We start from the raw sequence: 24,599 nt of genomic DNA, 5'->3' as shown, positions 1-24,599 counted from the left end.
GGCGATGTGGTATCATGGGCGTGATCGGATCTGAAGTGCTCAACCATTTGCAGCAGTTCAGCACTGCAAACCCCATCTAGGAGTAGAGACTCATTAAGTTTCCAGGACCAGGGACCTTTAGTGAGAAAAGGAAGGTGTAAGGTGCAATACACTGGGGCATTATCAGACCATAATATGTTGCCAATGGACGTGGAAGCAGCTCAGGGAAGGGCATGATTTTGAAGGAGGATGTAGTCCTAGCGACTGTAGGTGCCATGCGGATGAGAGTAAAAGCTATAATCTTTGTCAGAAGGGTGTTGAAGGCACCAAACATCACATAGTTGAAGTTGTGAAAGAGCACGTTTCACCCGTTTGATAGCATTATATGCTATACTGGAGCGACCAGTAGAATTATCCAGTGTCGGATCTAAAGTAAGATTAAAGTCTCCACATAACACCACAGTCCCCCGTACCACCAGAAGGGCAGGGTTTATGAGATGAAGGAGGAAAGGGACCTGACCAGTATTAGGGGCGTAGGCATTAATCACAGTGAACTGACGCCCACCAATGTTTAGAACTAGGATTATATATCCAGCTTCAGAGTCAGTGACAAAATTGACTACCTGATGAGTGAGAGATTTATGAAGAGCTATGGCAACTCCACAAGATCAGAAAAGTGAATTGTTACTAAAATGCCAGTGTGTGTAAAATTTATGTCTAATAGCAGGGGAGTGACCCTCGTTAAAGTGTGTTTCCTGGAAACATGCAATATGTGCCTTAGGGGGGATTCACACGAGCGTGTATTCGGTCCGTGCGGGCCGCGTGGTTTTCACGCGGCACGCATGGACCAATACAAGTCTATGGGGCAGTACAGACAGTCCGTGCTTTTTGCGCAGCGTTTGTCTGCTGCGCAAAAAGCGCGACAGGTTCAATAACTCTGCGTATTTCGCGCATCACGCACCCATTGAAGTCAATGGGTGCGTGAAAATCACGCGCACCACACGGAAGCACTTCCGTGGGACGAGCGTGATTCGCGCAACAGCAGTGAAAAGGATGAATGAAAACCGAAAAGCACCACGTGCTTTTCTGTTTCCGAACATCCAAACGGAGTGTCTTTGCGATGAGCGAAGCCGGACAAGCGTACCGAACTTCACCGGGTTCGGCCAAACTCGTTTTGGCCGATCCCGGAAAAAAAATTATCGGTACGCGACGTCGGGAGAGATTCACTGTGCATGGTGCTGAAAGAGTTAAACTGTTTCAGCACCATGGACAGTGACTTGCGATCCCAAAATACATGAACCTGTAAAAAAAACCGAAGTTCTAACTTACCGATTACTCCTGTCTCCTTCCTGCAGTCCGACCTCCCGGGATGACACTTCAGTTCAAGTGACAGCTCCAGCCAATCACAGGCCAAGCACAGGCTGCAGCCAATCACAGGCTGCAGCGGTCACTTGGACTGCCGCGTCATCCAGGGAGGTGGGGCCCGATGTCAAGAGAGGCGCGTCACTTAGGACGCGTCACCAAGGACGCGTCACCAAGGCAACGGCCGGGAAGTTCTCGGTAAGTAGGAACTTTATCTTTTTTTTTTTACAGGTTTTTCGCTGTTGTGTTCGGCATTCACTGTCGAGGGTGCTGAAAGAGTTAGCTCTTTCAGCACCTTGGACAGTGACGGGCGTCGACAAGCCTCATCTCTATGATGCCGGCTGCGCGAAAATCACGCAGCCGCGCATCAGACACGCATGACACACGCAGCTGTCAAATGTTTTTTGCGCTCGCAAAACGCCGCGTTGTTTGCGCGCGCAAAAACGCAACGCTCGTGTGAATCTCCCCTTACACTTATGAAGGTAGTGCAGGATTTGCGCTCTCTTTTCAGGCACATTCAACCCCATCGCATTGAAGGAGGCTATAGAGAGGTCAGCCATGGACGTAGGCAGAAGCGCTCACTGAAACGTTCCAGAAAAGGCAGGAGTACTTTTTTACGTTTAATTTTTTTGGAACTTTTTTTGTTTTTTGATCTCACTACGAACTTGAAGATCCAATTGTTGAATCATTGTTATAATACCTTGCAATACTTATGTATTGCAGGGTATTATACCTGTCAGTTTCACACTGACAGGGGGCATATTAGATGGCAGACCGGGAGCCTTTGTTAGTCTTCCGGTTGCCATAGCAACAATCAGCCCCCCGCAATTGCGGAGCGGGGTGCTGATATTGTTATTATAAAAGCTTAAACGCGGCATCGCTATTGACTGCCGCATTTAAGGGGTTAATCGGTTTGGATCACCACTGTGATCCGACCCGATGTTTTCCCCCAGCAGCCTGTACTGGGAGATGCCGGGCTGCGGGGAGTGCCTGTGTGCTCTGTTAGGGTATGTGCACACGATAACTGCAATTACGTCTGAAATTACGGAGCTGTTTTCAGGAGAAAACAGCTCCTGAATTTCAGCCGTAATTGCATGTACTCGCGTTTTTCGCGGCGTCTTTTATGGACGTAATTTGGAGCGGTTCTTCATTGGAGTCAATGAAAAACGGCTCCAATTACGTCCCAAGAAGTGTCCTGCACTTCTTTTGACAAGGCCGTAATTTTACGCGCCGTCTTTTGACAGCGACGCGTAAAATGACAGGTCATCGGCACAGTACATCGTAAGACCCATTGCAAGCAATGGGCAGACGTTTGCCGACGTATTGGTGCCGTTTTTTCAGACGTAATTCAAGGCGTAAAACGCCTCCATTACGTCTGAAAATAGGTCGTATGAACCCAGCCTTAGGAGCACACGTAGATTAACGGGCTGCAGGCACAAAGACCAGTGCTGCAGCCTGTTAATCTACGTGGGGTGGTCGGGAAGGGGTTAAAATCACCCCCACCGATTAGCTGACTGAAGGGCCATCACTATGAAATGCCCAGACAACCCCTTAGTGACCAGCCTATTTTAGACCTTAATGACCAAGCCATTTTTTACGTTTTTCCATCGACTCATTCAAAGAGCTGTAACTTTTTTATTATTGCCTCAACAAGGTCTTGTTTTTTTGCGGGACAAGTTGTAATTTTTAATAGCACCATTTTGGGGTACATAGAATTTATTAACTTTTTTTGGGGGTGGGGGGGGGGGGAATAGAAAAAAAAATGCAATTTCACCACACTTTTTTGCATCCTAAATTTACGCCGTTTACCGTGTGGTATAAATAACACAATAACTTTATTCAGCAGCTTTTTTTCCAAAATTATTTGTTTTTGTGTATCCATATTTGAAAAGCCTTTTTTATTTTTTCGCCGATGCAGTTGTATGAGGGCTTTATTTTGCGGGACGACTTGTATTTTTTATCAGTACCATTTTGGAGTAGATGCGAATTTTTCTCACATTTTTTTTGAGGCTGGATTCAGTGCGGGTTAAATGATGTAATAAGTTTATAGTTGGGGTGGTTACGGACGCGGCGATACCAAATATGTGTGACTTTTTTACTTTATTTTGTTTTTTTTAAAACTGTGTTTTTCATTTTTTTTTCACTTTTTAATTAAACTTTTTTACTAGTCCCACTAGGGGTCTTCACTATGCGATTATCCGATCACATTTATAATATGCTGCAATACTTCTGTATTGCAGTCTATTGTGCCTGTCCGTGTGTAACGTACAGGCATCTGCTAGGTCATGCCAGAGGCATGACCTATCAGGCATTTACTACAGGCAGACCTGGGGGCCTTTATTAGGCACCCGGCTGCTATCGGAGATAGACACTCGGCGATCGGTGTCGGTGGGAGAGAGTGAGCTCCCTCCCCCCAAAACAACTCAGATGCGGCACTCGCTATTGAGCGCCGCATCTGAGGGGTTAAATGCGTGAGATCGATAATGATAATCGATCTCACCCGTTCGAGCAGGGATGCCCCCAGCCCTCAGCTACCTCTGAGATTTAACGGCATAAAAAGGCTATTGCATCGGAATAAAGTCTGTTAGTGGCCATCGTAAAAACACTATGGGGCGGTCACTAACGGGTTAAATATGCACTGTGTGAACACGGACTCACAGCCAACCTAATGGTCTTTCAGTTTTAGGCCCGGGTTACAAGTAGACTTTTTGTAGCATTATTGATTGATATTATCTATTGAGGTACAGCTGCAGTATAATTAAATACACTGTGCATTTAAAGGGATTGTCCCAAGATTAAAGTGTAACCAAACATTTGACATACTTCTTACATGTCATAGTGACATGTCAAAAGTTTTGATTGGTGGGGGTCTGAGCACTGAGACCCCCACTGATCACTAAAACGAAGTGGCAGAAGCGCTCGTGTGAGCGCTCAGCCGCTTCATTTCTGTTCTGCCTTTTCCACAAATTAAGCAAGCAGGTCAGCGCTTACACAAGCGCTTCTGCCACTTAGTTTTAGCGATTGGTGGGGGTCTCAGTGCTCGGTTCCCCACCAATCAAAACTTCTGACATGTCAGAAGTTTGTCGAACGTTTAGTTACACTTTAAACGTCATCCCCTAACCACAAGATAGGTGGTAACATGCTGATCGGTGGGGGTCCGACCACTGGGACCTCCACGGATCACGAGAACGGGGGCCCCGTTCCTATGAACGAATTGAGCAGCAGGTTGGGCATGCGCCCTGCTGCTCCATTCATTCCCTATGGCACTGCCGTAGATAGCCGAACGCTGAACTCAGGTATCTTCGGCAGTCCCATAGACAGTGAATGAAGCGGCAGTTCGCATGCACAACCTGCCACTCCATTCATTCGGAGGAACAGGACCCCTATTCTTGGGATTGGTGGGGGTAGCAGCAGTCGGACCTCCACTGATCAGCATACTATCACCTATCTTGTGGTTAGGGGATAGCATTTAATCTTGGGACAAGCCCTTTAGGAAAGAATATTTTCAAATAGCCTATTAGGGTATACGGAGTTAGTAGGGGGAAGTCCCTCATTTGGGGCCTCTACCAATTAGTTGGAGAGGGGGGTGTGTGTGTGTGTGTTTGTTTCTGGACAGATTACACAGACTGCTGCTAGGTTTTAATAGGCACTTTGTCATTCTTAGTCCAGGTTCACACAGGGTTCTTTGGCGCGTGTTTTTGACACGTAAACCGCGTCAGAAACAGTGTAAAAAAAACGCCTCCCATTCATTTCAATGGGAGGCGGAGGCGAATTTTCCCAAGAGCGGAAAAAACTCACGGGAGGAAAAACCCCCATGAAATCATTGGGAGACAAAAAAAAAACGTTTGACGCTTTTTTCCTTTTTTTTATAAAAAGGCTCACGGTTTTTTCCTTTGCCTGTTGAAGAAAGAGATTTAAAAAAAGCCTAATAAACCACGGCAAAAATACATGTACATGTCAAAAGATGCGTGTGGTGCACGATGTCTTCACTTTGGGATGTCTTCGCTCTGACACTGTCCAATCAGCTATGTAGTTGTCAGGGCAGCTTGCGCTGTGTTCCCTCCTGCGAGAGCACACAGACAGAGAGCGTGCTCTGCAGAACCACCGGTCTGTGTGTATTCTCGCGGGAGGGAACACAGCGCAAGCCGCCCTGACACTGTCCGTAGCGGATTGGACAGTGTCAGAGCGAAGACATCACGCCGCCCTGCCCTTTAGTTAGATAAAAACACCCCATTGACCGTTCAGGGGCTTATTTACATATCGGGCACCAATTATAGCTGCACCGATATGTAAATAACGGAGGAAGATAGCAAAAAAAAAAAAAATGTCAAGCGAGACCGTGTTAGTGAAGCCCTGCCCATTACATGCTGCACATGTATGGGCAGGTGAAAGGTTCTCTTTAACCAGTTCAGGACCGGGCTATTTTGAGCCTTCAGGACCAGACACCATTTAGCCATTTTTAGCACGTGTTAGTTAAATGGCTATAACTTTTTTATTTGTTGGGCTAACGACGTGATTTTTGCGACGTTTTTTTCGGTAGACAATACAGGTTTCATTTTTTATCGTTTTTATACACACCTTTTTTGCTATTTTAGAATTTTTATTCATAAAGTTTGAAAATAATAGTCAAAAAATTAGCTTTTTTACGTTTCAGCTATTTTTTTTTGGTAATAACATAGTTTTACCCTAAAATAGACCTTTTATTTGTGATCGTCATTGTCTACCGTAAATTTTAATATATTACATGTCTATATTAGGGTAATTGGGTCAGTGCTAGCGTTACAACAATGATTTTTTCTGCACTTTATTATTTTTTTTATTACTATATTACTATGGTCTGTCCCTCAAAGGTCAAAAAAGACCTTTGGGGAACTTTATATTTTTTTTACACCATGTTTTTCCACTGTAACTGGAGCTGCACAGCAGCCCCAGTTACAGGGGAAATCAGCCCTCTCATAGTGACGATTGTCACTAATAGGGCTGTGCTGGGTCTAGTAAGACCCAGCAGCAGCCTGCCACTAACGGCACCCGGCGATCATGTGACCAGTCACATGATCACCGGGAGGAATAGAGACAGCGCCGCTGCTGCTGTCTCTATTTCTTTACACAGAGTTCATCGAGCGCTGTGTAAAAGAGATCACAGAAGACAGAAGCAGCGAAAGCTGCTTCTGTCTTCTCCTCAGGGTCCCCGGCAGTCACTGACAGCCGGAGACCCGACATTCAGCTGCCCGATCGCGCAGGCAGCAAGTTAAACCCCGAGCCGTAAAAAGTCTATGGCTCGGGTTTTAAGGACCCTGACCGCTGGCCGTAAAAATACAGCCAGCGGTCGGGAACCAGTTAAAGAGCTATAAAGGTTTTATTTTTCAGTCGACATAGCTGTACAAGAAGTATTTTTTTTTTTTGCGGGATTAGTTGTGTTTTTTAATGGCACCAGTTTGGAGTACATTTAATTTTTTGATAAACTTTTATTAACTTTTTTTTTGGGTGAGGGGGGGGGGGATAAAAATAAAAAATAAAACAGCAATTCCACCATTGTTCTATGCGTTTTTAAGTTTGCGCTGTTCACTGTGCAGCATAAATAACACATTAACTTCATTCTATGGGTCGGTACGATTACAAGGATACCACATATGTATAGGTTTATGTTTTACTACTTTTGCATGATAAAACCACTTGAACTAAAACTATTGGTTTTTGTATCGATGCTTTCCAAGAGCTATACGTTTTTTTATTTCTCCGTTAATGTAGTGATATGAGGGCTTGTTTTTTGCGGGACGAGACATAGTTTTCATTGGTACTTTAAGGTTGGGGTACATGGGACTTATTGATTAACCTATGAGACTTTTTTGGAGAGCAATGAAAAAAAAAAAAAAAAAACAGTACTTCTACCGTTATTTCTTGCAGGTTTTTTTTTTACGGCGTATAATTTTTAGTTTAACCCCTTTAGGACACAGCCTGTTTTGGCCTTGTGGACACACATGATTTTTTCAAATCTGACATGTCACTTTATGTGGTAATAACTCCAGAATGCTTTTACCTATCCAAGCGATTCTGAGATTGTTTTCTCGTGACATATTGTACTTTATGTTAGTGCAAAAATTTGGTCGATAAATTCAATATTTATTTGTGAAAAACTTTAGATTTTAGCAAAAATTTGCATTTTTCTAAATTTAAATGTATTTGCTTGTAAAACAGATAGTAATACCACACACAATAGTTACTAGTTAAAATTTCAATAGGCCATTTTTTCAGGGACCAGTTCAGTTCTGAAGTGGCTTTGAGGGCATTATATATTAGAAAGTCCCCATAAATCACCCCATTTTGAAAACTGCACCCCTCAAGGTATTCAAAACCACATTCAGAAAGTATTTTAACCCTTTAGGCGTTTCACAGGAATGAAGTCAAAGTAGAGGTGAAATTTACAAATTTCATTTTTTTTGCCGAAATTCGTTTGTAATAAAAAAAAATCTGTAACACAGAAGGTTTTACCAGGGAAACTCAATATTTATTGCCCGGATTCTGCAGATTTTAGAAATATCCAACATGTGGCCCTAGTGTCCTAATGGACTGAAACACAGGTCTCAGAAGCAAAGGAGCACCTAGTGGATTTTGGGGCCTCCTTTTTTTAGGAATATATTTTAGGCACCATGTCAGGTTTGAGGAGGTCTTGTGGTACTTAAACAGTCGAAACCCCCAAAAAGTGACCCCATTTTGGAAACTACACCCTCAAGGCATTTTTCTAGGGTTATAGTTAGCATTTTGACCCCACAGTTTTTTTGCAGAATTTAGTGGAATTAGTCTGTGAAGATGAAAATCACCTATTTTTCTGTGGAAACATAGAATTTTTTCATTTTTACAAGGAATAAAGGAGAAAAAGCCGCCCAACATTTGTAAAGCAATTTCTCCCGATTACGGCAATACCCCATATGTGGTCGTAAACTGATGTTTGGACCCACAGCAAGGCTCAGGAGGGAAGGAGCGCCTTTTGGATTTTGGAGCACAGATTTTGCTGGATTGATTTTCAGTGCCATGTCGGGTTTGCAACGCCCCGGAGGGACCAAAACAGTGGAAACACCCAAAAAGTCACCCTATTTTGGAATCTACACCCCTCAAGGAATTTTTCTAGGGGTATAGCATTTTGGCCCCTCAGGATCTTTTTTAGAGCTAAGGTGACCAAAAAAACAGCGATTTTGGCGCTTTAAATTCTTTATTTGTTACAGCGTTCACCGTGCGCAATAAATGACGTTTTAATTTATTCTGCCGGTCGGTACGATTACGCCGATACCATATGTGTATAGTTTTGTTTTTTACGTTTTGCAGCGTTTGCACAATAAAATTACGTTTCTATAAAATAATTTATTTTCTGAGACACGCTATTCTGAGCCGTAACTTTTTATTTTTTCGTCAAAAAAGCTGTGGGAGGTCTTATTTTTTGCGGGACGGGTTGTAGTTTTTATTGGTACCATTTTGGGGTAAATGCGACTTTTTGATAACTTTTTATTCTATATCTTGGGAGGGGTCGTGACCAAAAAATAGCGATGCTGACAGTTTTCCGTTAATTTTGTTTGCGGCGTTCACCGTGCGGAAAAATGAACATTATAGTTTCATAGTTTGGGTCGTGACGAACATGGTGATACCAAATATGTGTACTTTTTTTTAACGTTTTCATTATTTCCCTATAATAAATTACTTGTTATAGGAAAACAAAACCTTTCATTTTTACACTTTTATAAAACATTTTTATTAACTTTTTATACTTTGTTTTTTAACCTGCAGCTCTGATCGCTGCTAGAATACATTACACTACCTAGGTAGTGTAATGTATTCAAACTGTCAGTGTGACGTCACAGTCACTGACAGTTGGTCTACGAGGATCAGCAGAGGCTGATCCTCATAGGCTGACATACATGGCAGACCCGGGGGCCGTTGTCTAGCCTCCGGGTGCCATCACAAGCATCAGAAGCCCCCACGATTGCATGGGGGCTGCTGATGCGCTACAAACCCGCTACATGCGGAGATCGCAATCGGCCTGTCGCCGCTGATATCGGCAGTTAACCCCTTAATTGCGGCACTCGATTTTGAACGCCACAATTAAGGTCTTTAGCGCCGATCGGCAGCCCCCATGTGAAATCACGGGGGCTGGCGATGGTACCCATGGCAACCGGACGCCAGACAATGGCTTCCGGGTTGCCATGTACAGAAGCCTATGAGGACCACCCCGAGGGTGGTCGTCGTAGGCTTCCTGTCAGTGTGACTGTCACGTCACAATGACAGTTGAAATGCATTACACTACGTGTGTAGTGTAATGTACTCCAGCAGCGATCAAAGCTGCAAGTCTAAGTGTCCCCTAGTGGGACAAGTGAAAAAAGTAAAAAAAAGAATAAAAATGTTTTAAAAAAAGTGTAAAAATAAAAGTTATAAGTGATATAAACAAGAACTGCTTTTCATTATAGGAAAAAAAATGAACACGTAAAAAAAAGTACACATATTTGGTATCACTGCGTTCGTAACGACCCCAACTATAAAACCATAATATTATTTTTCCCGCACAGTGAACGCCGCAAAAAAAATAAACGAAAAACAATGCCAGAATCACTATTTTTTGGTCACCACCCCTCACAAAATATGTAATAAAAAGTGATCAAAAAGTCGCATGTACGCCAAAATAGTACCCATACAAACTACAACCCGTCCCGCAAAAAACAAGCCCTTACACAGCTTTTTTGACTGAAAAATAAAAAAGTTACGGCTCTCAGAATATAGTGACACAGAAAATAAATTATTTTCTAAATAAGTTATTTTATTGCTCAAACGCTGCAAAACATAAAAAAACGTATATACAAATGGTATCGCCGTAATCGTTCCGACCCGCAGAATAAAGTATAATAGTCATTTATAGCCCAGGGTAAACGCCGTCAAAAATAAATAAAAATCATTGTCAGAATTGATGTTTTTTGTCACCTTGCTTGCCGAAAAATTGAATAAAAAGTGATCAACAAAATCGCATGTACCCCAAAATGGTACCAATGAAAATTACAGATTGTCCCGCAACAAATAAGCCCTCACACGGCTCCGGTGGTGAAAAAATAAAAAAAGTTCCGGCTCCCAGATTATGGCGATGCAAAATGTGCAGAGTGTTCCAAAAGTGGATAAGATCGGGCACCATTTATCAGTGCGACACCGGCCACATATCTGTGGATTATTATTTATTTACCCCATTATTATACCCTCTTATTATGCCCGTGATGTACTCTGCCCAGCCTACATGTGCCCCAACATTATAAACTGAAATACCAGCAAAACGCCAGAGCTACTACCAAGCAAAATATGCGCTCCAAAAGCCAAATGGCGTCCCTCCCTTCTGAGCGCTACAGCGTGCCCAAACAGCCGTTTATGTCCACCGATATGGCATCGTACCAAAAAATGGTACCAATAAAAACGACAGCTCGTCCCGCAAAAAATAAGCCCCCACACCGCTCTATTGACAGAAAAATAAAAAGGTAGTGGCTCTTGGAAAGCGGGGAGGAAAAACGAAAAAGCAAAACATGAATCAGTTCGTAAAGGGTTAATTACTTTCTAATGAAAAAACATTTATGACCACGTGTGGGGTATTGCCGTACTCGGGAGAAATTGCTTTACAAACGTTGGGCGGCATTTTCTCGTTTATCCTTTGTGAAATTGAAAAAATTCAACATTTTAGTGGAAATAATGATGTTATTAATTTTCACAGCCTAATTCTAATAAATTCTGCAAAAGACGTGTGGGGCCTAAATGCTCACTAAAACCCTAGATACCTTAAGTGGTGTAGTTTCCCAAATGGGGTTACTTTTGGGGGGCTTCCACTGTTTCGGTCTCTCAGGGGCTTTGCAAATTCGACATGACACCCAAAAACATTCCAGCTAAATTTGAGCTCCAAAAGCCAAATAGCGCTCCTTCCCTTCTAAGCCCCGGTGTGGGTCCAAACAGTAGTTTATTACCACATATGGGGTATTTACGTAATCAGGAGAAATTGTTTTACAAATGTTGGGGCGCTTTTTCTCCTTTATTCCTTGTAAAAATTAAAAATGGCTACCTTTTTTCAGAAAAAAAGTCGATTTTCATCTTCACATACTAATTCAAATAAATTTAGCAAAAAAACTGTGGATTCAAAATGCTAACTATACCCATAGATAAATTCCTTGAGGGGGTATAGTTTCCAAAATGGGGTCACTTTTGGGGTGTTTCCACTGTTTTGGCAGCACAAGACCTCCTCACACCTGACATGGTACCTAAAATATATTCTAATAAAATAGAGGCCCAAAATCCACTAGTGCTCCTTTGCTTCTGAGGCCTGTGTTTCAGTCCATGACCGCGCTAGGGCCACATGTGGGGTATTTCTAAAAACTGCAGAATCTGGGCAATAAATATTGAGTTGCATTTCTTGGGTAAAACCTTCTGTGGTATAGAAAAAATGTATTACAAATGAATTTTTTAAGAAAAAGAATGAAATTTGTAAATTTCACCTCTATGCTTTAATTCCTGTGAAACGCCTAAAGGGCTAAAACACTTTCTGAATGCTGTTTTGAATACTTTGATGGGTGCAGTTTTCAAAATGGGGTGATTTATGGTGACTTTCTAATATATAAGGCCCTCAAAGCCATTTCAGAACTGAACTGGCCCTTGTAAAAATCGCCTTTTGAAATTTTCTTGAAAATATGAGAAATTGCTTCTAAAGTTCTAAGCCTTGTAACGTCCTAGAAAAATAAAAGAATGTTCAAAAAATGACGCAAACATAAAGTAGACATATGGGAAATATAAACTAGTAAGTATTTTGTGTGGTATTACTATCTGTTTTACAAGTAAATACATTAAAATTTAGAAAAATGCTAATTTTTGCTAATTTTCTCTAAATCTTGGCGTTTCTTACAAATAAATATTGAATTTAATGACAAAATTTTTTCAGTATCATAAAGTACAACATGTCACGAGAAAACAATCCCAGAATCGCTTGGATAGGTAAAAGCATTCTGGAGTTATTACCACATAAAGTGACACGTCAGATTTGCAAAAATGGGGCTGGTCCTGAAGGCCAAAACAGGCTTAGACACTAAGGGGTTAAACAGCTGCAAACTATGTAAACTTCAATCGCTACCATTGGAGCAGGAACCCGGCTGTCATCAGACAGCCGAGCAACCACTCCAGCCTGCACAGGAAACCCCTAGGCTGCCCTGAAAAGGCGGTGGCCTAAGCCCCTTAGTGACCATCATGAAAAGGCATATTGGTGATCACAAAGGGGTTAACTTTATTAACATCCCCTAGAGACAGGCAGCCTTTTTAAAAATACTCTAAAAACAGAAAATACAGACACAGTGAAGTAATTGTTCATCATTATTCCACCATTAGTCTTATTCACTTAGCCCATGGATGTCTTCTATGTGGCCCGAACACATGCATGTCATGTAACCCTGGTGCTAACTGAATGCTAGGGGGTCACATGACGAGTGAAGTGTGTGTGGTCACATGACTGACACCATGTTAAGTGGTAGTCACTTAGCCCATGGATGCATTACACAGGACTAGGCTGTGGGCTATACCATTCCACTGTGACAGGGGCCTTATGCACTATAATAAATGTATGATAGCAGAATTTCTAATACATGTATATTAGAAAACTGTATGATTTCCTATTCTACAAATAAATTACAGTAAAAACTGGAAAACCCCTTTAAGTACTTTTTTTCCTCACTGTAATTGTACAACGTATTCAAAATAATGGACAAATTGTAGATAATATACTTAACCCCTTAAGGACACGGCCAATTTTGGCATTGACAGAGCAATTTTTTTTACATTTCCCTCTTTACATCCCGACGCTCATAACTCTTATTTTTTGTACGACGTAGTTGCATGAGACTTTGTTTTTTGCGGGACGAGTTGTACTTTATGTACGTACCATTTTTTGGTACAAATACATTATCATTTAATTTCTATAAATTGTTAATTAGATTAAAATGCAGGAAAAAAACGCAGTTCCGCTGCAGTTTTAATATTTTTTTTTTTACACCATACACCGATCATCATAAATAATGTTATACATTTGTTGTACAGGTTGTTACGGTCGTGGCGATACCAAATATGTCTATTTCATGTTTTGGGACTTCTATTTTAAAAAGTTTATTATAAAAAAAATGTGTGTTTCTGTGTATTTTATTTACTTTTTATTTATTTACCATTATTATTTTTTTACATTCATTTAACTTTTTTTTTTAATCCCATAAAGGGATTTATCATTTTGATTTTGTAACTGCAATGTACTGGCATAGATCTATATGCCAGTACATTAGCCTGTGTACTGATTGTACACAGGCAGTTGTTTGGGCAGACCTCAGTATACCCTAACAACAGGAAATATGTTCAGACAGCCCTGGGGTCCTTCACTGGACCCTGGGCTGCCTGGCCATATGAGTTATGGGCTTTGATCGCGTCACAGTTATTTTCTGTGACGCGATCAATGCGCAGTCCCCCCCTCTTTGAACGCCGCAATCAGCTTTCATCGCGGCGTTAAAAAGGGTTAACAGCGGAGAGAAGACGTTTCTCTCCTCTCCGCTGTCAGAGCGGGGCCGTGGCTGTGTATTACAGCCGTTGCCCCGCTCTCGATCGCACACACAGAGACGGCAGAGACTGCTGTCACACAGGACGAGTATGCTCGTCCTAATGCGCGAAGTGCTCGCCGCTAAGGACGAGCATACTCGTCCTGTGTCGGCAACCAGTTAAGTTGTAAAGAGCTATAACAAAAACGTGTTTGTTATTAAAGGGATAATTCCTATCCAAGACATTTATGGTATATCCCAGGATATGCCATAAATGTCTCATCGATGAGGGTTCCAGCTTTGGAGCCCGCATTTATCTCTCCTCCTCCTCTGACTCCATCTGTGCTCGCAGCGGCTCATATCTCGAGCCTGAACTGCCAGCCTGCTCCTTCCCTCCATCCGACATTCCTCCAGCTGCCTCAGGTTTCATAGGGGCCTTCCTGGCAAAGCGTTCCAGCCTGGATGCTGCCGCCCCTCTCACATCCCTGCTCTCTGTATACGAGCACATGTCGGCGCCATCTTGCAGCCCCAGCTCACCGTCCTCTGCCGCCTTAGATTTCCTGTACCGGGTCATAACAGCCTCAATCAGCTCCAGAATTGTACCTGGAGGATCACCGTCTTCTCCTCTGTCACCACAGGTATGTCCGCGTTAGTATAGTGGAGTCTCAGGATGATTTCCAGGGTATCGGCAGCGGGAGCTCCGGTTCCTGCTTCCTCTCACATACGCCGCTAAGCCACGCCCCCTCTAAGCCACGCCCCCACATTTATCTCTAGAACCAGGGTCACCAGGCGGAGAATCAACAACGAAATGGCCAAGTATTACAGAGACTGCCAAGCTTCACCGAAGCAAGACGGGGAGATGTTTTTTATGTGACCCACATCTATCAGACATTTATGGCATATCCCGTGATCTCAACCAATTCTTCCTAGACAATCAGCAAAAAACAGAAAAGTATAATATAAACATTATTATCTTTATTTTGTTTATAAACTGGTTGTAATGCCAGATTTCTAGGTCAATAAAAACAGAACCAAACCAAAAAAAAAAGAAAAAAAAAAAAAAAAAGATAAGTGGGTTGGCAGTTGAACAATTTCTGCAGCATCTCCTACTAGTTCAGGAGCGCATGAAGCATACTCCATAAGGACACTCACTCAAGGCATGTAAGCAAACAATAAAGCAAGGCAGAGATGAGTATTGGAAAAATAATGCATGAAAACTAAGCAATTCAAAACATATATAATGTATAGTTAAGACACCTTCCATATATGAATTAAAAAACCAAGCCAATGTAAGACCCTATGCATAATAAATGTATACACCGTAGGCTTGTGAACAGTACTCCTCTGCTAGTTCAATAGTGTGGTTTAGTGTCACAGTAGCCACGGCCACAAAATGGGCTGCGTGCCAAATTAAATGGACTAGACCACTATCTGCGAAATAGACAAGTGAAGCTCACCATCAGCAAGTATGAGCCCCAGACACAAGCTTCAATGAAAACAGAAGCCGGCACTTCATCAATTTATACAACCAACTATGAAACAGATCTCATCTAAAAAAGGTTCTTAGAACAAGTGTGGCTGCAGTAAAACCACCTGTGTCAATGGCGCAATAAAGCTGCAATATATTTTTAATTTGCATAAAAATAGCAACAAAAATACAAAACAAAAAAAAGGGGAAGCGGAGCCGCATCCCCACCCCTACAAAAAAAGGGAAATGGATTCACAAAAACATTAAGAACAAAATTATGAAGACCGGAGATCGTACCATTTTTTTAGTTTGGTACTTGACAGGTACAAATTGCGTTAAAGGTTGTCACTCCATGACAGTCTCCGAAAGATAGCGAGGGAAGAAAATCATGAGTCACATCACAGACTCCAAATACCCTACAAACAAACACTTGTCAAAAATGAAGGGTTGTTGTCACTTATCTCCCACATTATCCACGTGCACACAGTACGGTCATATCATTCAAGTTTGAAAAAAAACAAAACTATAGATCTTCACAAAGAATGAGAATACTATTGTACCTGAACTCAAAGCTGCCACCAAGCAATTATACTAGAACATAAGAAAAAGTTTTCTATACCGCCAAGTTTGTACTTAAGAATTGAGTGATAAATAAAATGTCAAATAAAAGAATTACAAGCAGAATTACACAGCCGGAGTCTGGAATCTAGCCTAGAACTGTCAAGTACCTCTAATGTGTCATCCACAATACAAATAATTCGTTCAGATGTTCCTGAGGCCACGAGACAACAGGTGGTACTCTACAATTATAAATAGGAGGGGGGAAAAAAACACAACTCAACTGACAACCTGGAAGTCTCTTCATTTCTGGTGCTAGCAGAGTCATAACCTGGGAAGATTGTGCAGTCACTAATTTAGCTCAAGTAATATATGAAAGACAAGAAGGAAGTCTGAGACGATAACCCTGGCAGTCATTAGCACCAGAGAGGAGAACTAAACCAAACCAAAGTGTCCTTTTGTTGTGCTGCGTACCAAGCAATCGTTGCCTTTAGGACTTATTGGCAGTTCTGTTATCTTCACAAAAATAAAACACATACCAACTTTAAAAAAGGTATTTCAATCACAGCATCTTTTGAATACAACATGGTGCTACTTCTGAATTTCCTATGAACATAGAGACAAAAAAAAAAAAGGCACCAAAAGAAAAGGAGGGGTAGTTTGGCAGAAAAGGAAAAGCAGCTTACAAAGACACCCTCAGCCACGTAAACTATAGTCACACGTGACAATGTACCGCTAGAAACCGTTGTAAGAGTCATCCACAATTTAAGAGCTTTAGGCTATGGTGAGTAAGCCATTTGCCAATAGACTTCATTCATACAGCTGCAAACCGTGTGAATGTTACGTATTTTAAGCTAAAAATACAATCTCAAACAAAACCTCACGGCTTTGCTCAGACGATATTCAATTCCGTTCTTAGCATAAAATATATGGCCATGTGAATGAAGCCTTATTCAAACAGCATTAAAGCATGTTAGTTTTAAGTTAAACATTCACCAGTGGCACTACTGCCAACTAGTGGCTGCCATGTGAAGAGATGGACAGCAGATCGGTGGCTTGTACCTAAACCAACACCGAAGGGAGAAACATGTAAAAGTCACTTCATGGTTGTCTCAGTATAAATCACACAAAATAAAACATCCATAAAAACAAACTCGCAAATCAAATATTCCCGATTGTATGCATAGCAGAAACAGCTCAGAGCCACTATCATGAAGATGTTGCAACAGAGTACATGAATGAAGCTGAAGTGAACTTTATATCTCCTACTACCACACACAAGCACACTCACATCGATTTAGCAGGAGTTAAAACATGGTTGTTGAAGGACTTGGAGAACTAGAACCAAAAGTCCTGTCATAAAAATATTTCGAGTATGCAGAAATGGTACCCCGGAAAACTCTGTGAAAAACTCTAGGTTGTGTGTCCATAGTTCTTTCAGGTCAGTGAGAAATAGTCAATTAGCAGCACTTGCATTTTAATCCAGTTCTCCTTAATAATAGGCGTCTAAACCATTCCGGAGCACAAGCCTTATAGTTCTGATATTTTATTGGCTGCGGCTCCGTATCCATTTAACATGTAAACATGAAAATGTCAGGCAATGATTTGCTGCTTATATAGGGCCAGCTATCTCCTTTTATAGAAGATTTTCTGCTTCATTGTCAAAAGATTCTGAAAAATTATCAGTGAAAAAGAAAAAAAAACAAGACAACTAAAGCAAAAAAGAAAAAAGTAAAACTAAAGATTGGCATCCGGCCTTCTATAGCCGGCACAGGCAGAAGAGTGTGGGGATAAACACTCCAAAGGCCACCAGAATTGGAAACATGAGGCTGCTGTTGTCTGAGGCATATGGGTTAGGAGTGCGAGGACCAGACTGCACACTTTTCTTGGGATTTCTCCTCATACTAGGGCCTTCCTCCTCTTCATCTTCCTCCTCCTCTTCCTTCTTTTCTAGCCCAGGGTGAGGCTGCAGCTTTGGGACATCTAAGAAGAAAAAAAAAATAAACGGTTAACTTACGTGATCAAAGATGAGATCAAATGTTCCATTTTTTTTTCTTCAAAAAAACAGATCCCAGTTAGAAGAAAACTTCCCAAAGAAACGTTTTCCTACTTATTTTTGCTAGAACTCCTGTTTTTGTCAAAAACATATGGAAGAGAAAACAGACTTTGTAGAACAGCCCAAAGAGATTTGGTTCACATCTACATTTGTCACAGATTGCCAGATTTGATGGGAAGAATAGCACAGCATACAACAGTACTCTTCCCGTCAAAACAAGGAATGCCACGACTAAACACAACAGACCCCATTGTCACGGTAGCATCTGAAGTTCCACAGATCTGCCACTGCATCGTGGTTTACTGAATGAGGAGAGAGTCCTGCTTGGTACCGCTTCCTTTTAGCGAAATGCAAAGTGACACCTGGTGTAGTGAAACTGCAAAAAGGCCTGACAACGAAAACTATGGCACTCCATTATTCAACCATGGACGTTCTAACACGTGGCATTTCCTGCTGGATATTTAGGAAGCCGAGACCAGTTGTACCACATAATTAATTACCAAAATTAACAATTTAACCCCACGTGTGCAATAAAGTAAAACCGTTCTATAAGTAACTGGGTTGATTAAAAGCTCAAGATAGACAACAGTTTCCTAATGGTTTTCCTTATATTTATGAGAGTAGCGGTGACCAAGATTTCAAACAAAAATATTAAAAAGGTTTATGAACTAGAATTTTGACTCTTAATACCTGCTCACATTTTTTTGAGCGTATCTGCCAAACCTCTCCACGTTCTCGTGGTCTCACTTCACTTGTCTATCCCTCGTTAAACTGCGTTGCCTTAGGTTACTAAATGAGAGTCAGACCTGGCCGATACAAGAGACAAATCTGATTGAAACAATGCATGGAACTCAATTTCCTCATATTCCATTAATAGAAATACAGTAGAATCTGCCTACGAGGCTCTAATTTCCTGGTACTTGGTCCCCGTACGAATAGCTCATATGGTGCCTGGTTACCCAGCCAATTGCTTTAGAGGGTGCGCTTCCATTGGTGATGTGCTACATGTGTGGTGAACATGTCCCAGTATAGTACAATTTTACAGATATTATTGTGCACCAAACCAATAGAGCCTGTGTATGAGGAAGGAAGGGGGTGGGCATTAACTCGTGCCAAGTTAATGAGAACATTTCAGTGGCATCTCTTATATGATACAAAGTGGCATACACAGCACAGCTCCTTTATCTTTCGCCTCCTTGACGCTTCTTTGCCTTCTCTTCATTTCCCAGACTGGCTGCTAGGAGCACAGTCTGACAATCTCAACGGAAAGTGTTTTGGTGTTGGGTAATGTATCCCTAGGAACTAGACTGTTAGAACTGAAAGCTGGATTGGCAACGAGCAGCTTGGAAATCATCAGGCCATGCCATTCCTTATCTTGCTGTCCTATTATTCAGTTCCTTCTAAAAACAAACTTAGGTAGAAAACCTCATCACTCCCCGTTATTGCAATGTATGCACAGCTATAATAAAATGATAAAAGTAAAGATTGTGGAAAATATCATAGGCAAATATGTAAAGTAGAAACAAAATAAAGAAATGCCAAATATTTCATCTGTGAACTGTAAAATGTGTCTTCAAGTCACTCTCATAACTCACCTTCTACTGTTCCTTTCATAAGATATAGAGCACAAACTTTGGGATTATCGTAATATCCCTGAAAAAAAATAATTAATATAAAATTATTGAACATTTAAACCTTTTAATTAAAAAAAAATACATTTCCGGTCATTGTATATTATCTACGGGAAGAACACCAGACTACAATAAAACAATGCAGTCGAGGGGCCAATAAAAGTCAGAAACAGCTACATGCAATCCATTATGCAGTGCACTGGATACCCCAAACACATCATTTAGTCGCCGACTAAGTTGACAACTGTAGTACCAAGTCATGACTTCAAACGCTACCTTTACAAATTCCACATGGAGCTTCCCTGTAAAGGTGGACACTTCCCCTTGGACAGTAAGTTTTCCCTTCTTGATGACAATGGGGATGATCTCATCATGTGCTGTGCTGTGTCCTACACGGTCAAATATATCCAGATCTTTTACCACATTATGTCCATTCACACGTACATCAAACACCTGAGGGAAGAAAATAGCAGAAATATGAGACAGCAATGTCACTCACCCACACAGGCCACATGCCATCTGCTAGAATCTCATGGGACACAAGCTGTCAATGGCTTGAATGGGTGGAGACTGGAAGGAACATGACACCCTTACCTTCTGCTGTGACTGCGCAAAGTACACCTCTGCAAACTTTAACACTAGGACATACTCTCCTTCTTCTCTGATCGGGATCTCATATCCAAAGCTATCTTCATTATACCTCTCGGTCTGGTATAGAATTTGATCCTCTGGGACAGAGCGTAGAATTGGCAGCTTCAATCCATAGTCTGATGCTGATTATGGAACGAGGAAGAAAGCATGTAAAGATATCAAGGACGGCCAGAACGTGCAATAAACACACGGATATGAATGTACAGTCCTGCTCAGGCACCAGCCCAAAAACTGCATTACAACTAGACCCCCGACAATGCATAGATCTAGGAAGAGAAGACCATTAACTTGGGACACACCTATATACTACTGAAAGAGGAACGGACATGTCATCACATACAGAACACGTGCACACTTCCCACCAATACTAACCCACATCCAAGTATGATAATATAGATCAACTAAAGAAAGTACATCTTTCTAATGCGGATCATGCATTTTAATTTCTGAAGATCCCAGACATGGGCTGCAGAGATCGCTGGCATGAGCGCCAAAGAAAGCATAAGAAATTTTATGATAACCACTCACATAATAGTTCTATTCAATGCCCACAATGGGACATGATCATGTGTACTGACATCTGGCTAGGGCAGATCCATGTCTGACTGTCCTCGTGGTCATCACTTCTATGATATTATATGCCAATACTTATCCCATTACTCCTAACAACTTCTCAGTATAGATCATGAGGCTTGATCTGCAGATTATGGGATAAGGCTCTGCACCCTAAACTGTATAGAAGTAGCTACGTGTAAATCCAACCGCTCAGTGTCCTTGGCTCATGTACACAGTGCCAGAGAAGCAGGTGAGTGTCCTGTATACAAAGTGCTGCCCGAACCCTAGGGGCAGCGCACTTTGCCCATGCACTCACCTCTGCCCAATCTGCCCTCCAGCGGGTCCTTCCGGTAATGGATGCCGTTCAGGTCCACATGAGCCTCGCCCCCAGCATTGACAGCCCAAATCACCTTGTCACCCACACCAGCTTCTACTACCGCAAACGGAGCGAGTACAGCGAACAGCAGCACGACCAATGGGCCCCAGACTGTTATACCAGGCATGACTGTATCGGTGGAGGCCACCACCTGGCAGTGGAGTATTCAGTGACCCGAATCTCGAACGGGCTCCCTCCTTGTTACACTGTTCCCCCTTACCGAGCCCCCACGGCTGGCCAGCACTTTGCTGCTGCTAGCAGCCCGCACATTTCATTCACTCTCACCAAAGGGTCACTCGAACTTGCTCATGTCTAAGGTGAGCCAATCCAGGGGGGTTTACGAATAGAACCGGCCGGGCGAACCATATGATTGGCTGTGAAAGAGGGAAAAAGTGCGTGCTGTAAGAGAGAAATAGAGAAATGAACCAATCTCTAGTTAACACTGGGCACTAGGGGGGCGGGAAATCTATGACAGGGTTTGTCTGACGCGTAGTAACCGGTTGGTCCGGTTGTAGGAGGCGGAAGTGAGTCGAGCTTCCGGGTACAGCTGCCGTGATAAAGCCGGAGCTGCAGATTGGGATACCGATTTAAAAGGAAGTTACCTATTGGGTCTCTTTCCAGACGGAAGGCAGCAGAAAGTGACGCTAATATCAAGTCAGGTTCGCGCATTAACGTCAGCCAATCAGTGAGCTCCAGCACTACTACTCGCCAGGCATGCTGGGACGAGTTTACCGTACTGTGAATGCTGACTGTCAGGATGCCGACTGTCAGGATGCTGGTTGCCATAACAACGGCCCTGAGTGTGATTGTGTGTATGTATGTGTGCATATATACACATATATATATATACACACACACACACGCTCGCACGCGCGTGCGTACGATGTGCCTTCCACCAGGGACTTTGAGTAGTAAAGCTGTAGTCACCTCTGTTTTATTGGCGATACTACTGTATTTCTGTGTAGGCGGGACTATGCACGACACCCATAATTCACAAGGCAAAAGATTTATCATGGTGTTAATGCTTTAAAACGGTAAAATAGCGGTCCACAAATCTTCTAATGATTGCGCTAAAACACCCACGTAACAGATGACAAGCTCCGTCTTCTAAATAGGCCGTGGATTGGGTGGTCATACCATCATTCCACATTCACCAATTTGGCCAGGGGTGTAACAATATTAATCAAACTCTCCAGTTTCATCTGCTGGAGGTAATTGTGGACCCAGACGGTAAATTTGTTCTGTTACACGGTCTACTTCATCATACACCATTTCTCCTGATAGGGGTTTATGTTCCTTTTCCCTTGCCACTATTAACATTCTTTTATCATTTATATCCAGTCGCCCATCTGTTCCTAGTATTTGGCTGGGTGACTTTAATTCTACCTCTGATAGACATTTGGATAGGTTCCCCTGCTCGGGCCATCGTTTTGTTTTGCCAGCTCCATCCTCCTTCCATTCGCTCCTCTTAGAATTTAATATTACGGATGCGTGGAGAACTAGAAACTCTCACACCCGACAGTATTCTGGCTTCACCCCGCAATTTGAGGCCTTATCCCCCGTATTGACCTAATGCTGGCGCACACATTCCTCCTTACAGCTGTAGACTCAGCAGAGTATCTCTCCAGGTCTGTTTTAGATTGCTCCCCGTGCCGTATACGTATTAAACTCCGAAACATACCCCCTAAAATCCGCAGGCGATTGAACCCATTCTGGCTGGAAATACCCCCCCCCCCCATACAATTATTTACAAAAAAATGTCATCCGTTTTTCCAGGACAATGACGGCAGCGCTTCTCCCCTGGTTGTGTGGGACTCCTTCAAGGCATATGCCCATGGGGTTCTTTCTGTTGCGATTAATGATTTGAAAAATAGTCTGGCGCACAGCGAACTTCAATTGGCTAATGACGCTCTGGCGGCTGAGCTTCAGTTTATCAATGATCCTACTGGGGTTTATAAGTTTGTATCACATCTCTTTAAATAGTAGGGCTCAGAAGGAAACCTTCTTTTCCATACGATCGTATTGTGAACACGGTGAAAAAGGAGATAGGGAACCCCCTGTAATATCAATACTCGAGGTCTCAGATAACACTCAATCCTACTATGAAACGTTATACTCCTCACACATCTCTGCCTCTACAGAAATCACTGAATATCTGGCGCAGATAACCCTTCCCTCACTGTTGTCTGCTTACCGGGACGATTTAGATGGCGTATAAGGAAATAAGCACTAATCCAGACAGCAATGTCAAAAAGTAGAAAATTGTATTTTGTATATTTCAGTGTCAATTGACAGAAAAGAAGTGCAACAAATTTGCAAAATATAAAAAAAATATTTCACCCATCTGAAGGTTAGAGTCCTGGAAGTATCTAGGTTAGAGTTCCAACTTTGTCTTCCCTGTTAGATCCAGGGCTTTCGCTGATAGCAGAGACTCCACGTGTGGCGGTAAATGGTTGGATTTCAAACCCTTTCCCTTTATATCGAGGTACCAGACAGGGTTGCCCTCTTTCTCCTCTATTATTTGCTCTGGCAGTGGAACCTCTCGCTGAAATACTTAGACAAGAACCCCGTATTATTGGTTTTAACCTCCCTCCTATGTGGGAAAAGGTTAGCCTGTATGCCGAGGACACTCTGTTATTTCCCGCTGACCCTGGGGTATCTTTACACGTAGTAATTCAATTATGACGCGTTTTGTTTCAATGTCCGGATTGTCTATCAATTGGTCTACGTCCCATATTCTACCATTGGATATATCGGCCCCTGTAGCAGCGGCGACTTCTACCCCTCTCCTGTGGTCAACCTTTATCACATATCTTGGAATACGAATGTCAAGGTCCGTGTTTGAATTTGAAGCATTAAATATCACTCCTTTAATTATTTTCTTACGCACCAATATTGTCAGATGGAACAAACCGCTCCTATCTACGGCTGCGAGTGAGCTTGGTTAAAATGACCCTTATGCCTAAAATCCTGTATATACTTCAGCAGTCTCCCATATACCTCCCAGCCCGTCTATTACAGCATATTGAAAGTATTCTCACCTCCTTTTCTGGAATAATGATAGGTCCCGGGTAGCTAGCCGTCGTCTACATGCCCCATGGGATGAGAGTGGTGTATACCTCCCTAGTGTTAAGCGGTACTATATAGCTAGTCAGTTGTCCCATTTAGTCCGGTGGGGTACGGCTGATTGTGAACATGTCCAGACGCTGCTTATTTCCCCATACATTACTCTGTGGCCGACTACATATAGGTGGAAACTTACTTGACTGGTGTGGGATGTGTGTCAATGCACGTTCTACTCCTCTGGCATCACTAGGCACACACCTCTATGGCACTGTAAAGCTCTCCCAGAACTATTACAGTTCTCCTTTGATATCCCCTGGCACAGGAATGG

At 42.4% G+C, this 24,599-nt stretch overlaps 1 protein-coding gene across 1 annotated transcript; it reads right to left on the bottom strand.

Moving 5' to 3' along the window:
* Positions 1-17,175: 17,175 nt before the first annotated feature.
* On the bottom strand, positions 17,176-21,732 carry MLEC (malectin). Its single transcript, XM_075831387.1, has 5 exons — positions 21,146-21,732; positions 20,218-20,396; positions 19,900-20,076; positions 19,588-19,645; positions 17,176-17,919 (listed from the first exon to the last, which is right to left on the bottom strand). Exons 1-5 carry the CDS (start codon positions 21,330-21,332, stop codon positions 17,696-17,698), a joined length of 825 nt encoding a protein of 274 aa, XP_075687502.1. The 5' UTR covers positions 21,333-21,732; the 3' UTR covers positions 17,176-17,695.
* Positions 21,733-24,599: the final 2,867 nt, after the last annotated feature.

The sequence above is a fragment of the Rhinoderma darwinii genome, chromosome 1 (assembly GCF_050947455.1).
Source record: "Rhinoderma darwinii isolate aRhiDar2 chromosome 1, aRhiDar2.hap1, whole genome shotgun sequence".
Classification (NCBI taxonomy): domain Eukaryota; kingdom Metazoa; phylum Chordata; class Amphibia; order Anura; family Rhinodermatidae; genus Rhinoderma; species Rhinoderma darwinii.
Note: the sequence above shows the minus strand (reverse complement) of the source record. Positions and strands in the feature narration are given on the sequence as shown.

What these genes read in the sequence shown, in the direction of transcription:
- MLEC (XM_075831387.1), bottom strand. Translation starts at nt 21,332, where the DNA reads ATGCCTGGTATAACAGTCTGGGGCCCATTGGTCGTGCTGCTGTTCGCT. An exon ending in GGAGGGCAGATTGGGCAGAG is followed by an intron (nt 20,397 to 21,145) that starts GTGAGTGCATGG and finishes TTCCATAATCAG; the next exon opens with CATCAGACTATGGATTGAAG. An exon ending in TCCATGTGGAATTTGTAAAG is followed by an intron (nt 19,646 to 19,899) that starts GTAGCGTTTGAA and finishes ATTTTTTTTCAG; the next exon opens with GGATATTACGATAATCCCAA.